At 39.5% G+C, this 13,878-nt stretch overlaps 2 protein-coding genes across 2 annotated transcripts in view; both read right to left on the bottom strand.

Annotated features, from left to right (window-relative positions):
* Positions 1-1,307, bottom strand: part of impg2a (interphotoreceptor matrix proteoglycan 2a) — a gene marked incomplete at both ends in the record, with an annotated part of 32,486 nt that extends 31,179 nt beyond the window's left edge. The window contains one exon of the mRNA XM_083889745.1: positions 1,073-1,307. Within this exon, the coding sequence (XP_083745871.1) occupies positions 1,073-1,307 (235 nt within the window). The remainder of the gene's footprint in view (positions 1-1,072) is intronic.
* Positions 1,308-7,314: 6,007 nt separating this feature from the next.
* LOC310926912 (uncharacterized protein) overlaps positions 7,315-13,878 on the bottom strand; it is a 17,816-nt gene continuing 11,252 nt past the window's right edge. Inside the window, exons 13-23 of the mRNA XM_083889122.1 lie at positions 13,132-13,622; positions 12,676-12,803; positions 12,237-12,353; positions 12,030-12,146; positions 11,127-11,222; positions 10,831-11,033; positions 10,660-10,706; positions 10,519-10,562; positions 9,822-9,890; positions 9,575-9,725; positions 7,315-7,792 (exon numbers count right to left, since the gene is read on the bottom strand). Of these exons, the coding sequence (XP_083745248.1) occupies positions 7,655-7,792; positions 9,575-9,725; positions 9,822-9,890; positions 10,519-10,562; positions 10,660-10,706; positions 10,831-11,033; positions 11,127-11,222; positions 12,030-12,146; positions 12,237-12,353; positions 12,676-12,803; positions 13,132-13,622 (1,601 nt within the window). The 3' untranslated portion in view covers positions 7,315-7,654. The remainder of the gene's footprint in view (positions 7,793-9,574; positions 9,726-9,821; positions 9,891-10,518; positions 10,563-10,659; positions 10,707-10,830; positions 11,034-11,126; positions 11,223-12,029; positions 12,147-12,236; positions 12,354-12,675; positions 12,804-13,131; positions 13,623-13,878) is intronic.

Raw genomic sequence — 13,878 nt, forward strand, 5'->3', positions numbered from 1 at the left:
AATGCTAAAGATCAGCGTTGTACACATTTCACGTACATCACCTTTAACATTAATGCATATTCTACACCACACAGAGATGATGAGGACGATTTCACAAACTGGGTGTATTTCTGCTGATCATCTCAGCTCCTGCTGTTTGTGTCCTCGTACTTCGTCCGGCCCTACAGTAACAGATGTTCATCTACAGCATTGGTTCTCAAAGTGCGGCCCGGGGGCCAATGGCGGCCCGCAGAAACATTTCTGGCGGCCCCGCAATGAATTACAGTTGATAGTTTTAATCCAGGAGCTACTAAGCTTGTTAAATGTTTATTGGACATTACTGGATACAGACCAATAAGTGTAAACAAAAATACTGGGTATTTACCTGGTTTCTATATGGTGAATTTTAGTGTATTATTGTGTTATAAGCTGGTAATAAGCAGGTAGCTACAGCCCCCAATTACTAGCTATTTACCCAGTAAATATATGGTAACAGAAATGTGTTACTTGGTATTAACCTGTAATTAGAAGGTAAGAACAATGGCCAAAATACTGGGAAATTACCCAGTAAATTATAAAGCGTTATTATATTTACGCTAAAATTACATTATATTAACGCTCATATTACTTAACGCTAAACTGTAGATTGATTGATTGATTTGTTTATTCAAGTGTCAAACACCATGGTGCCCAGCCCTCATGGGCTTATTAGACACTACAATCATTTCTCAGTTATTTCCAGATACGTGCTGTGACGTAACACAAAACCCAACATGAAATAACTAAACCAATACAAATAAGTACACACACTACAAATAAAGATGGCTTGTCATATGGGATACAAAATACTTTGCCGCAGATACCAGGCCTTTTCTATACATTTTGCCAAAGCAAAAACATCATCTTCAAACAGCCAGCGCAAATGTAGAACTGCAATCTGGTCATTAAAATGATTACAAATGGGATTTCTTTCTGGTTTTTTTTCCTTTGGCGTCCCCTCAGTCCAATGTTGGGTTCCTAAATTGGCCCTCAGGTATCAAAACTTTGAGAACCCCTGATCTACAGTGAGCAGTGATCATTCTCGCAGTCTCACCTCTCAGATGAAAGTAGCTCAGATGGTTGGACGCGACCTGCTCTGGAGTCTCCTGCGCGCACAGTTTGACTCCACTTGGGAAAAGGACGTTCCTCCTCCGGCGAGAGACGACCGCGCGGCCCGTGTGCGACGGCTCCACATCAGACACACGGACGACGACGCGTGGAAACGCCACGGGCTCCAGATCGAGATGTCCCACAGCTGAACCTTCCAGTGTTGCACCTGGGATATTCATAGAAAGACATTTATTGTGCTTCTCCTAGGACATGGACCTACAGAATAGCATGAGTAATTTATTAAATAAACATACCTGTCCTTTGGTCCAAAAACACGACAAGAACACTGAATGCAACAGTATACGACACAAACCTCCAAGATGGGAAACTCATGTCAAAGCTGTAGTTGTGCCTAAATCCATAGACTTGGAAAAGGGTCCGATAGAAACGTATGTCCTCTCAAGTCATGCAACCGCGACGTGAACAGCTTCTCACAAGTTTGCATAGTTCGAAAGTCTCCAGAGACGTCAGAACCTTGCTCAAAGGTCATTCGACAACAGTCATGTTGGTCTGCCGTGTGTCCCCGTGGTGCTGAGAGGAAAGCTCCCGGCTCAGGTAGACCCGGCAGATGGTCCGTGGAGAGAGGAGGGATTTTCTTTCTAATCCTGTTTACTCTTTTAGAAGAGATTGCCAAGAAGTTAGCAGAGCAATGCTGGATAGGGGAGGACACGTGGAGAAAACATGGACAAAAGAGAGGAACGATCCAAATGCTACCGAATCGACAAACAGGCGCAGAGACGGAGCGGATGACAGTTTAGTGGTATAGTTATGTGGTGAAGAAAAAGCTAATTACACTCACATATTGAAATCATGCAATGTCATTAACAGTCTGAGGGAAACCCCCAATCTAAGAGAGGAATCCAAAATCTATGCCATTTTTATTGGTAGGGACCCACATCTAGTTATGTGGAAGATACCAGATGAAATTCTCATCTATTTTCAATAAGAGCAGCAGTAGTTTAAAGGGACAATGTGTAGTATTTATGGGTTTATATAACCCAAAATCCACTTTTTTATACATATTATGTGCTCCTGCATTGTCTAGTCGCCGTATAATAGTTTTTGTTTCATTTTCGTAGTCATGTAAAATAACATGGTCGCGGGCCGCGGTTGCATAGCCACTGTTAGCAGCGAGACGCCATGTTTCTACCGGAGCCTGTAAGGACAAACGCGAGAGAACAAATCAAGCGTCTCTTTACTTGTAGCAGGAAGTCCCGCCTCCTCTCTCTCCGCTTCGTCTGCTACGGCCGCGGTAGCTCGCCCTTTTCCTCGCCTCACGAACCTCATCTGCTGACACGGAGAAAGACGACGAGGACGACATTTGACCGGCTGAGGATACCGTAGCGCTCAGGGTAGGGAGGGGGTGAGCAGAGGAGTAGTTCTTTGTTGTAAATTTCAGCCTCTCCTCTAGATGGCACTATAAACTACTTACTTCACCTTTAAATCAAAACATGAACCAACTTTTCTTCATCACTCCATGAACTTCAGGCAATTTACAAATCACAAAGGACTATTATTATTATATCTGCTTTCATTTATTGTAATTTATTGTAATAAAAACCCGTATTTCTTTGATTTCTTACCAAATATGTATAGACGTGTGTATGTGTGCATGTTCATGTATTGTCTGGGTTATAGATTTATAAGCACTTGTTTATTCAATTTCAAAAAATGCTAATAGAAAGATGAACAAATTGGCAATAATGTCGTTTGTATGAAAACTTAACTATTTATGCCAGTGCAAAGGCTCAAGTCTTCCTCGCTCAGTTTATTGAGAGTCAATACAAGTGTTTTTTAACCCGATCTCATGAAATGTTATCGCTCACATCCACTATGACTCATATCTGGTGATCTTAGTGTGTGTGGGGGAAAAAGAATCCCCTAGTTATACTGCAATAAAAAAAGGGGGGAAAATATGGCAGTTGAAGAATTGCTTCACCTCAGAAAACTTTTTATAATCTGGCGAGCAGCTGTATCGAACAAAACCCACACACAGATCTCTACCACCCAAATATAAAGTACACTGAATGTGCATCGGTTTAGCAGCCGAGGCAACGGAAATCTTCTCAGCGAGCATTTGTACTGACAACAGTGAGACTTGTGAGCTTAGGCTGGAGTTGACCTTTGCCCCTAAACTCTTCCTACAGGGTTTATCCTGTTTTTAAAAAGGGAAACCAGCGTCTTCTTACCTTTAAGTAGCTGTATTATTTACAAGTTAAGAGAGAGAGAGAATGAAGTAAGTGAGAAGGGATAACAGTCAGTGGCAGGAACAGAGATGTCACCTCAAAGATGATGCATTTAAATAATTGGTTCTCAAAGTGCGGCCCGCGGGCCAATGGACGGCCCGCAGAAACATTTCTGGCGGCCCGCAATGAATTACAGTTGATAGTTAACTAATCCAGGAGCTACTAAGCTTGTTAAATGTTTATTGGACATTACTGGATACAGACCAATAAGTGTAAACTGTACAACTGTATTCACTATGTCATCAAATTTTGGATGACATAGTGACAAAGTATAGTATGACGTTTTTGTCAAATTTTGGCATTTAAATTTTTTCCCAAAAATGTGGGATGGCATATATGTATTTTTTGTCAAATTTTGGACGTAAATTTTTTTTGAAAAAAAAATTCAAATTTGGGACGGCATGTATGTCATTGTGGTCAAATTCTGGACCACATTTTTTTTTTTGAATTTTTTTTTTCAAATTTGGGATGACATAGTATTGTACAACGTTTTTGTCAAATTTTGGACGGAAATTTTTTTTGAAAAAAAATGTAAAATTTGGGACGGCATACATGTCATTTTTGTCACATTTTGAACCAAATTTTTTTTTTATTTTTTTTTTTTCAAATTTGGGACGACATAGTATTGCACAACATTTTTGTCAAATTTTGGACCAAATTTTTTTTTTTTTTTTTTTTTTTCAAATTTGGGACGACATAGTATTGTACGTTTTTGTCAAATTGTGGACCGAAATTTTTTTGAAAAAAAATTGTCAAATTTGGGACGACATAGTATTGTACGTTTTTGTCAAATTGTGGACCGAAATTTTTTTGAAAAAAAATTGTCAAATTTGGGACGACATAGTATTGTACGTTTTTGTCAAATTTTGGACCAAAAATTGTTTTCCCCAAAAAAATTTACAATTTTGAACGACATAGTATAGTATGACGTTTTTGTCAAATTTTGGACCAAATATTAAAAAAAAAAAAAAAATCACATTTTGGACGACGTAGTCCATATACACATATATATGTATATACATATATGTATATATACACGTATATATGTATATACACGTATATATGTATATACACGTATATATGTATATACACGTATATATGTATATATGCGTGTATATACACATATATGTATATATACACATATACGTATATATACACATATATGTATATATACACGTATATATACACATATATGTATATATACACGTATATATACACATATATATGTATATACATATATATATATACACACACATATATACACATGAGCTGCTCCTCCCTCAACATGATGTGATCCCTGCGTTACTTTCACTAGCTCTCATGCAGTGGAGTCTGATGTCTCATAGGTTAGGCTGTTTTATTTTTATATGTTGGGTCTAATGTGCAGCAAATTGCCGAACAGTGTTTACTCTTGGTTAATAAACACCTGCTCCTGAAACTCGAGATTGCACACGCCGCGTAGTTGGCGACGGAGCCAAGTAGGTCTCCACTGCAGCAGTTTTACTCCGTCCAATCATTCACTGAACTGTGGGTGAGCGTTCAAGGGAGAAAGATGACAGAGAAGCCGTTTAATACAATTCCCCTGCTTCTGTATAGCAAGTCTGTAAGCAGACACCGAACAGGACATACATCCTGTAAAATGATCTAATCCAATGTATGTATACACTTGCATGGCTGCAACACTAAGGTGAACATATAACCATATGAACAGATTGTATTGGAAAGCATGCTAATGCAACGGTATTTCCAAATTAGGCCTTTCCAAGTTGGCAACTCTGTTCAAAACCGATTAATGGAAAGTAACCAAAGAGAGAGTTCTGCAGAGTGCGAGCCAAAGAAAATTTCTGATACAGAAAAGGGGAATCAAATCAGCAGATTAAAAGCACAGACATTTAGTCTCTGTTTTGGTTACCAAACCAATATAAAGCTTATAATAATAAAAAAAAAAAAAGGGAAAAGAGGTTTAAGAGTGAGAACTTAAAGAATACTGAAATATTGTCCAGTTGGCCTTTGTCTTGTCACTCCTTCCACATCAGGATGTTAAACAAAGCACGTGTTATTATATCCGCGAGAAATGCGGATATTATGGAATCGGTCTCGCGCGTCCGCAGATTTTAGCCGTTAACTCGATAACTGGAAAAGCGTTTGAGATTCAATTTTCTTTTTTTTTTATGGGTCACATACCCCCTGTAGATGATCCCTATTGATTTTGAGCTGTCTACCATTATTATTATTTAGTTAATTAATTAATGATCTAAAAACCATATTTTCGCCTGTATCTTCCAAAGTATTGCAGGTATTGGCTTCAAATGTTTCATGGGCATCACATACCACCTGAGAATTATCCCTATCTTTGTAGCTTTATTATTAATTAGCAAATTAATTAATTTATTATGCTAAAAACACATTTTCGGCTTTATCTTCCAGACTGATGGAGATATTGCCTTCAAGTTTTGTACAATGATTCATGTAACAACTATCTACAAGTACAATCATTATTACTTTGGCTATGATTGGTAATAGTTACATAATAAGTTAACTGGTTAATGCTTTATTAATGCATTGAATGGAAAGTTTGAACATATTGTATGCTTTTTCCAGGAAATTTAATAAACATATTGTATGCTTTTTCATGAAATTTGGACACTTTGAAGATATGGCAGGTGTGGTTAGCATTTTAATATTCATAATATTTAACAAGGTATAATAGGTTAAACTAGTTTTATTAAAAACTAGAGAGAAATTTATGAGTTTAGGTATTCTGTGTTCAATATCGAGTTTATATGGATACTTTGAACATGTATAAAGTGTAGTCAGCATTATATCATGATATTTAACAATTATTTTGTTGAATTTATTAATAATTAGTGGCAGGTGCGAGTGCGTATACTTTGGGTATATTGGAAAAGTTGAGGATTGGACAAGTTGGCGGATATACCCCTTGCTGTAGGCTAGTTTCAAAACAAAATAACAAGTTATGATTTGGTCTAGATGTTTTAATAGTTTTGAAACCAAAGATATTTTGGAATCTGCTCCTGTACATTCACCAACATCTTTTTAAAAAAAAAAAAAAAAAAATCAAGAACTTCTTGAATGATAACGACAAGACTATCAAGACTCATCTCCCTTGAGGATTTTAGACGACAGCAGTGACAGATAGCTATATTTACTAGTGTCATAGTGTTCTTTTTTTTTTTCTTTTTCATTTTTTTTAAGTCTCAGTAACATAGGGTTAAACAGAACGTACATGGCAATTAAATTTTTCAGACTGGAAATAACTGAAATAATTCAAATGTGTGTATTCTACGCGCGAACTCAAATTGCTATAATAAAGGTACTCGAGCACAAAACTGCTCCCACATTTAGCACCAAAATGTTTCGTCTTAGTCGACGGTAGAAACATCTGTAGCTGTCGTCGTAGTTTGTTTTTCCTAATAGCAGCCGGCAAACGTGTAAAGGGGTAACTCATCTAATTCAGTCAAGACAAACACTGGGAGTGGCAGATTATTATTCCATTAACAAAAAGACGGGTGTGTAGCCAGCCACTTTGGTAGTTCTGCCAGTTCCTAAAACGTCTACAATGAACAAAAAAGGGGACACATGGTGTCACAGATCAACAAAAGGGAAGTAAATTATTCGAATTCATTGTCAATCATTGACATGTGTGGAAGTTGATAGGAAAAAGTGAGGCATGATGACGACGACGAGGAAATTATTCTACAGCCACTCCATGTTGGGACAGGTTCCATTTCCTGAGGCTTCAGTGGTTTTAACCCTTTAGAATAGATTTCTTCAAGGTCACTGAAAGGTACAGTTTGTCATACTACGTGTGTGTTTTTCAGGACTGAATTCATGTAAGCAAACACTGTAAACTCAACTAAATCTGTTTACATTTTTGCTGTAAAACTAAGTTTTACCATAAGTTTTGTACTAATTCTAGTTTAAAAAAAAATTAAATACAAATAATGCCTTTATAAAAAATGTTTTGTAGGGTAAAAACAATCAGTAAAAGGTGTGTTTCCAGAAATTGGATTCTGAAGTATTTCTGGTTTGGATGAACAGCTTATTATTTTTGACTAAACCGATGCCTTCATTTCCACTGACGGGAGCCAAAGGTAAATCAAACATGTACAAGTTTCTTGACGCCTACGACAAAAGAACCTAAGTTAAAATGAAATGTTCAGTTCAGAGTTGCTAAAGTGTCCATTGCTTAGTATGAGCAATGATTCATACTGGCTACAGGAATGTTGACGCACCGAGCAATAAAAGTGCTTCTGCATCTATCTCCTCTTGTCCAGGTTCTGCTGTCGGTAAAGGTGAAGCACCAGGTCTCGGATTTCGTCTCGTTTCCTGCGCACCTGTTGTCGTGGGAACCACCGTTGGAGTTGTAGGGGGAGGTCGAAATGAACAACAGGGTCCTGAAAGAACACGTTTGTTGCCATGAGAATGTGCTAAAATAACTTTTTTGTCAAAAATGTAAAGCTGATGCTGATACAAAATTGCAATTGTGACACAAAATATAAACATGTGGAGCTGATATGACTGACTGATTAATAATAACAGCAGCATCATTTTATATTATTAATTGTGATAATTCATTAAAATCAGGGTTGGTCGCTATTTTTTACATTGCACCCAGGTTGTTGATTGGTTTACCCACAGACTTGGCTAATGGTGCCTTTCACCATTGGTTCTCAAAGTGCGGCCCGGGGGCCAATGGCGGCCTGCAGAAACATTTCTGGCGGCCCCGCAATGAATTACAGTTGATAGTTTTAATCCAGGAGCTACTAAGCTTGTTAAATGTTTATTGGACATTACTGGATACAGACCAATAAGTGTAAACAAAAATACTGGGTATTTACCTGGTTTCTATATGGTGAATTTTAGTGTATTATTGGGTTATAAGCTGGTAATAAGCAGGTAGCTACAGCCCCCAATTACTAGCTATTTACCCAGTAAATATATGGTAACAGAAATTTGTTACTTGGTATTAACCTGTAATTAGAAAGTAAGAACAATAGCCAAAATAATCTATAATAATAATAATTTGCCAGTAAATTATAAAGCGTTATTATATTAATGCTTAAATTACTTAACGCTAAACTGTAGAACTGCAATCGGGTCATTAAAATTATTCGTATGGGATTTCTTTCAAATTTTTTTCCTCTTTTTTTCCTTTGGCGGCCCTCAGTCCAATGTTGGGTTCCTAAATTGGCCTCAGGTATCAACACTTTGAGAACCCCTGCACTACACAGTTCCAGCACAGCCCGACTTGGCACTTTTTTTTTTGCTTTTCCATTAGTTATAGTACCTTTTTTTTGTATCTGTGACGTCGACAGACTGCCAGGCCAGAGATTGGTCAGAGTGTCATCATTGGAAGAGTCATAAGCGAGACGTCCGACGCAATAATCAAACCGAACAATGCCAAACTGTAGATCAGTGTTAAGACCGGTACTCCCATGTGCAGGAGACATCATTGTCACACGTTCAACTCCACCCCTGGCTGGTTGTACTCAATTGTAAAGGCCACATTATACTTCTCCGACTGCGTAATGCGTTATCCGACTGCATCACCACGGAGACGACTCGAGCCTTCATACTTCTGCGTCGTGGTGACGGACACGCGCTGCAATTTCCCGCCCGATCAGTAGGGGTCGCTGCGCAAGGTTGTTCTGCTTCAGGCTACAGTGAGCAATGGCGTCCGAGAAAGAAAGCAAGAGAAAGACTGTTGTTGTTGAAACAGTGGCCGTTTCTCACTTTTCTGTGTGACGGAACGCAGTTTTAAGATCATTTGAGGCGAGAAATTGGCCATTTAGAGTCTAAACATGTGCTGTGTGTGTTAAGATATGAACTATTTATAGTTTGGCAGCGGCGTTATTGGCGCGGATCGGCTCCGGACGCTCAGGTGCTCACTGTGAGCCGGCACAGAGCAGCGGTATCTCGGCCTGTCCTGAGGACCAATCGCAGCTCTTGCCGTCTCCGTTGTCCCTTGACGGAGTGACGGACACTTATAATATTTCGTGCAGTCGGAGACGACGCAGAGGCTCTTCGACAGGCTCTGCGTCGACGCAGAGCACTTTACGCAGGAGTATAAATTGGGCTTTAGTCGCTTTGGATAAAGACGTCTGCTAAATGTAAAAGTCTGAGTCTATGGGGACAGTTATTTGGATTGAGCCCAGGAGATGGTGACAGTTCTTTACCTTCAAAAAACTTTCGACATACTGCAGCAGGTAAAGGCCACAGTCGCTGCTGTTGTCCTGAAGGGGAACTTGGCAGTGTGAACTTTTCATCTGATCGGGACCAAACTCCCTCGTCGAGCACTGACGCACCTCCCATTCTGACTGCAAGTACCTGAAAGATTAATAATCTCATCTTAAACACTTAGCGCTACAGTAAAAAAACAGAAACACAGCCACGGACGTGAGGAATGAAACCTGTCATACGTACTCTCGTAAGAGTTTAAAGACTCGCTCGTGAAGAGAAATTTTGAGGGAATCCATGATGAGAATGCACGGCCTACAGAGAGAAGTAAATCCAAATTATTCAATGCTGAAGTCCAAAGTCAACATTAGGATATTGGAGCAATGCTTTTTTTTTTCCACAAGTCACACAGCAGATAAAAGCCAAATACAACGATGGACTGCTTTTGTTGACTGCAATCCATTACATACAATTTATTACAAACAAGAAAAGCAGCATGTGCACTCACAACAGTAGGTCTGTACAGAAATCTCTTCACATAATATGTTACAGGCCTATATTTACTATTTATGGACCTGCTGTTTTCTTCTACGTCAACTATGGAGAAAACAAATCAAAACTATTACTCTTTTATGAGTAAACTATATTTAAGTGTGGTTAAAATACTGTCCCATGTAAACTTATTTTGATAATTTAGGTTATTTATTAGCTCCACGTGTGTCAGACTGGTGTATTTTGTTTATTTTATGCACTTTCTGAAATTAAATACAGACTGCCTCCAAAAGAGTTTGCCGTGTGTCCATGGCTGATTTTACTCAACATAGCACATTGTGTGACTCTATCAGTTTGCATAAAAACCTGGAATTATTCACAATTACAATTGTTTAATAGTATAAAACAACTACTCGACACAGAACAGAAATACATATTGACCAAAACTGACCTCTTGCAAACAGTATTTTTCTGGTACGTTTTCTGTGTGCACTTCTACAAAGAAAGACAATTGCAGCAGGTTGAGCAAAATTTGGACAAACCAATTAAGACCAGATTGTTCAAAACATACGTGTAAGATACTATTTCTTACCACTGGGCCAGGTGGTGGGGCTTTGGTGGCTTCTTCTTTAGTTTTTTCTAAAACATGACAAATAACCACAACATTCAGCTTCCTCATCGCTGCTATGATCACAACATTAATCACAGTACTGTTGTGTACAAATGTGCACAATAAGTTATTTGTAAAAGACAACAAACTAACCCGTCTCTGTGGCGTCTGTGGCCACATTGTCACTGTGGTTTAATACAGGTGGCGTCTCAGTGCTACGTTCTGGACTTTTAGATAATGGAGTGTCATCCTGATCTACCGACGTATCCGTCCCATCTGATTCTGCACCGGGCCAGGCCTCCACTGTTGGCCTGTCCAGTCCAGGAAAGCAGATCACAGCTAAATACCAATGAGCCCTAAAAAAGAGAATGAAACAATATATAAAACATGACACCACCACCACCCTCATGCAAAAAAAAAAAAAACTCTTCACAAATTCCCAAACTTACTCCTGATTGACAGGGACAAAGACAAAGTCCTTTTTGAAGATGTCCACATGGCGTGTCCAGGTTTTCACCCGTTGGTGCCGCCTCTGCCTCTGACAACTACCATAAAACAAACAAAACCTAAGGATAGTGATCTTGGATATCAGACATCCTGTCCTAGACTCATACATTTGTGAACACACGAGAGAAGTTGTTCCATATTTGTGTATTTTGTTGCTCCTTTAAAGGGAAGTGAACCTATTAATCTACTGAAATTGTCCTTTTAATGTTATGCATTAGGGCCCACGGTTGGTGTAGTGGTTAGCGCCCTTGCCTTTGCAGCAAGAAGACATGGGTTCCTGGGTTCGAGCCCCGTTTGGAACAACTCTGGAACAAGGGCCTTTCTGCAAGGAGTTTGCATGTTCTCCCCGTGTGTGCGTGGGTTTTCTCCGGGTTCTCCGGCTTCCTCCCACAGTCCAAAAACATGCGATATGGGGATTAGGTGAATTGATAGGTAGGTGTGAGAGTGTGAGTGAATGGTTGTTTGTCTCTATATGTGGCCCTGTGATGGACTGGCGAACTGTCCAGGGTGTACCCCGCCTACGCCCAATGTCAGCTGAGATAGGCACAGCACCCCCCCCGACCCTCTGGTGGAGGATAAAGCGGTAGATGATGGATGGATGTTATGCATTCTCCATGTTCTCAAACTGTTTATACCAAGCACCACCTGCTGGTACATGTACTACAGTTTGAGAACCATGGTTTTAAAAAAGCACATGGTGGCATACATGATAGTACCTACAGTATGTACTAAACAGAAATAAAGCAACTTCACTACTTCATTGCTTCACTGTTTGGTTAAAAGCAAAATAAAACAGCTTATTTAAAAATTCTGGGAGCTATTTTAAGTGACGTATCGTTACATACGACTCGCTGGCGCCGCCTTCGCTGGCGTTGTCCCTGCGTGTCAACTGTTTGTAGAAGAAGCTGCTGAAGATGTGGCAGCGTTTGGCCACGTCAGCAGACAAATTGTGAAGGAGATATCTGTTTCAATGAGACAATAACATGATCTGGTTACATCGCTGTAACTTTAATGCATCTGAAGCCTTTACGTTTTGAAAACGTGTCACTTACTTGAGGTAAAAGTCAATGATGACATCATTGAGGAACTGCCCACTGTCGAGGCACTGCAGGTCTTCCATTGTTACCGTTATTCCTCCTTTTAGTGGAGGGGGAGGAAACTGGATCAACCTAAATGATGGAGGAATAAAATAAAAAGCTAGCTGGCTTACAATGACCATAGAGGACAGGTCTAAATTGGATTATCTGCAATGAAAAGATATTCTCTAAAACTTATACATTTATTAAAATGAATGAATGTATATGTATACCTTATATATATATATATATATATATATGCTATATGATATAGTGTATGTTCAGAGTATATGCTCACAGCAAAATGAAATGACAGAAATGTCGAATAACACTCCTTAATTGGGAGCCAGATGCAAATCCCTGGTGGACCAGGCTGCACGAGAAGCTGCATATGGGATTATGTAGGTTTACTTGCCTATGAGCCAGACCCTGATGTTTATATTTAGTCCAGCTGGAGTCTGCTTTACACATTGACACGGAGTATGAACCTCTGGTTCTACAATGGCACAGTGTGTATACAGGGGTGGGTTCCTCCTTTTTCTTCTGGGGGAGGAAATTTATATCATGAGAACAACATGCACCTTGTTATCATTTAAGTTTGGCAAAGCACATGGACCGGTCGCTCCGAAGGGGACATAAAATAACTCTGAGAAGAAGGAAGAAGATTAACAGAAGATGGTAGGAAGAGAAATGTTTCATTGTTTACACCATTTTAGACTATTTTTGGGTGAATTTGAACAGCTTTACTCTGGTGGAACTGTAAGTTAATCAAATACAGCTAGAACAATAACAGAATAATACAGCAGTCACGACTATGAACAGATGCATCCTCTTCAAGGGTGAAAAGCAAGCAACGTTGGAAACCATTTACCTCGGGAGGCTGTTCTGGCTCTTGTTCTTTCTGCTCCTCCTCCTCTGGTTTGAGTTGTGTCCCTGTGTCTTGCTCTGCTGCTGCGTCCAGCTGCGGGACCGTCTCCTTCTGTGGCTCAACCTCCACCAAGTCGCGTGGCGTCTCGTTTTCCTCTTCGCCCGTCTGTGAAAATTCTTTTTCGTCTTCGTCAGCCGATAAATCGTCCTGGTCTGCATCTGCAGGAAGAGGGTCAGTGGTCTCGAGGCCCAGCAGACGCAGGAGGTGCGAGTCCAGTCCAGTTCTTTGCATCAGTTCTATGCTTTCATCCAGAGAAAGAATGGGATTCTGGATGCCACCCGTACAACTAAATCTGTCTGAATCGAAGGTTGAAAGAGAGTGATCTCGAGTCAGACCGTTAAGACAGTCGATGTCCAGGAGGGAGCGCAATAAAGCCCCCTCCATTCCCTCTAGGGGATATCTCAGAGTCAGCAGGATGAAGGGGCTGGCCTTGCCTATTAAAATAAGACAAGAAAAACACAACATTAAAATCATGCACCATGCATATTTACCTTGAGGACAATGTGACACTGAAATCAGAAATATGTAGCAGAAACCCCTTTTGTCTGCTTCGATTTGACCATGTTCATTATACACAGTTATCCATCTTAGCTCTGTCACTCATATATCATACTGTTTTTTCACAAAAATATAGACAATATAAGTTAGAATGAAGGCAGCCAAAAAAAAAAAGCATTTATAGATGAGTTT

This window comes from Microchirus variegatus, assembly GCF_963457635.1.
Source record: "Microchirus variegatus genome assembly, chromosome: 5".
Classification (NCBI taxonomy): Eukaryota; Metazoa; Chordata; class Actinopteri; order Pleuronectiformes; family Soleidae; genus Microchirus; species Microchirus variegatus.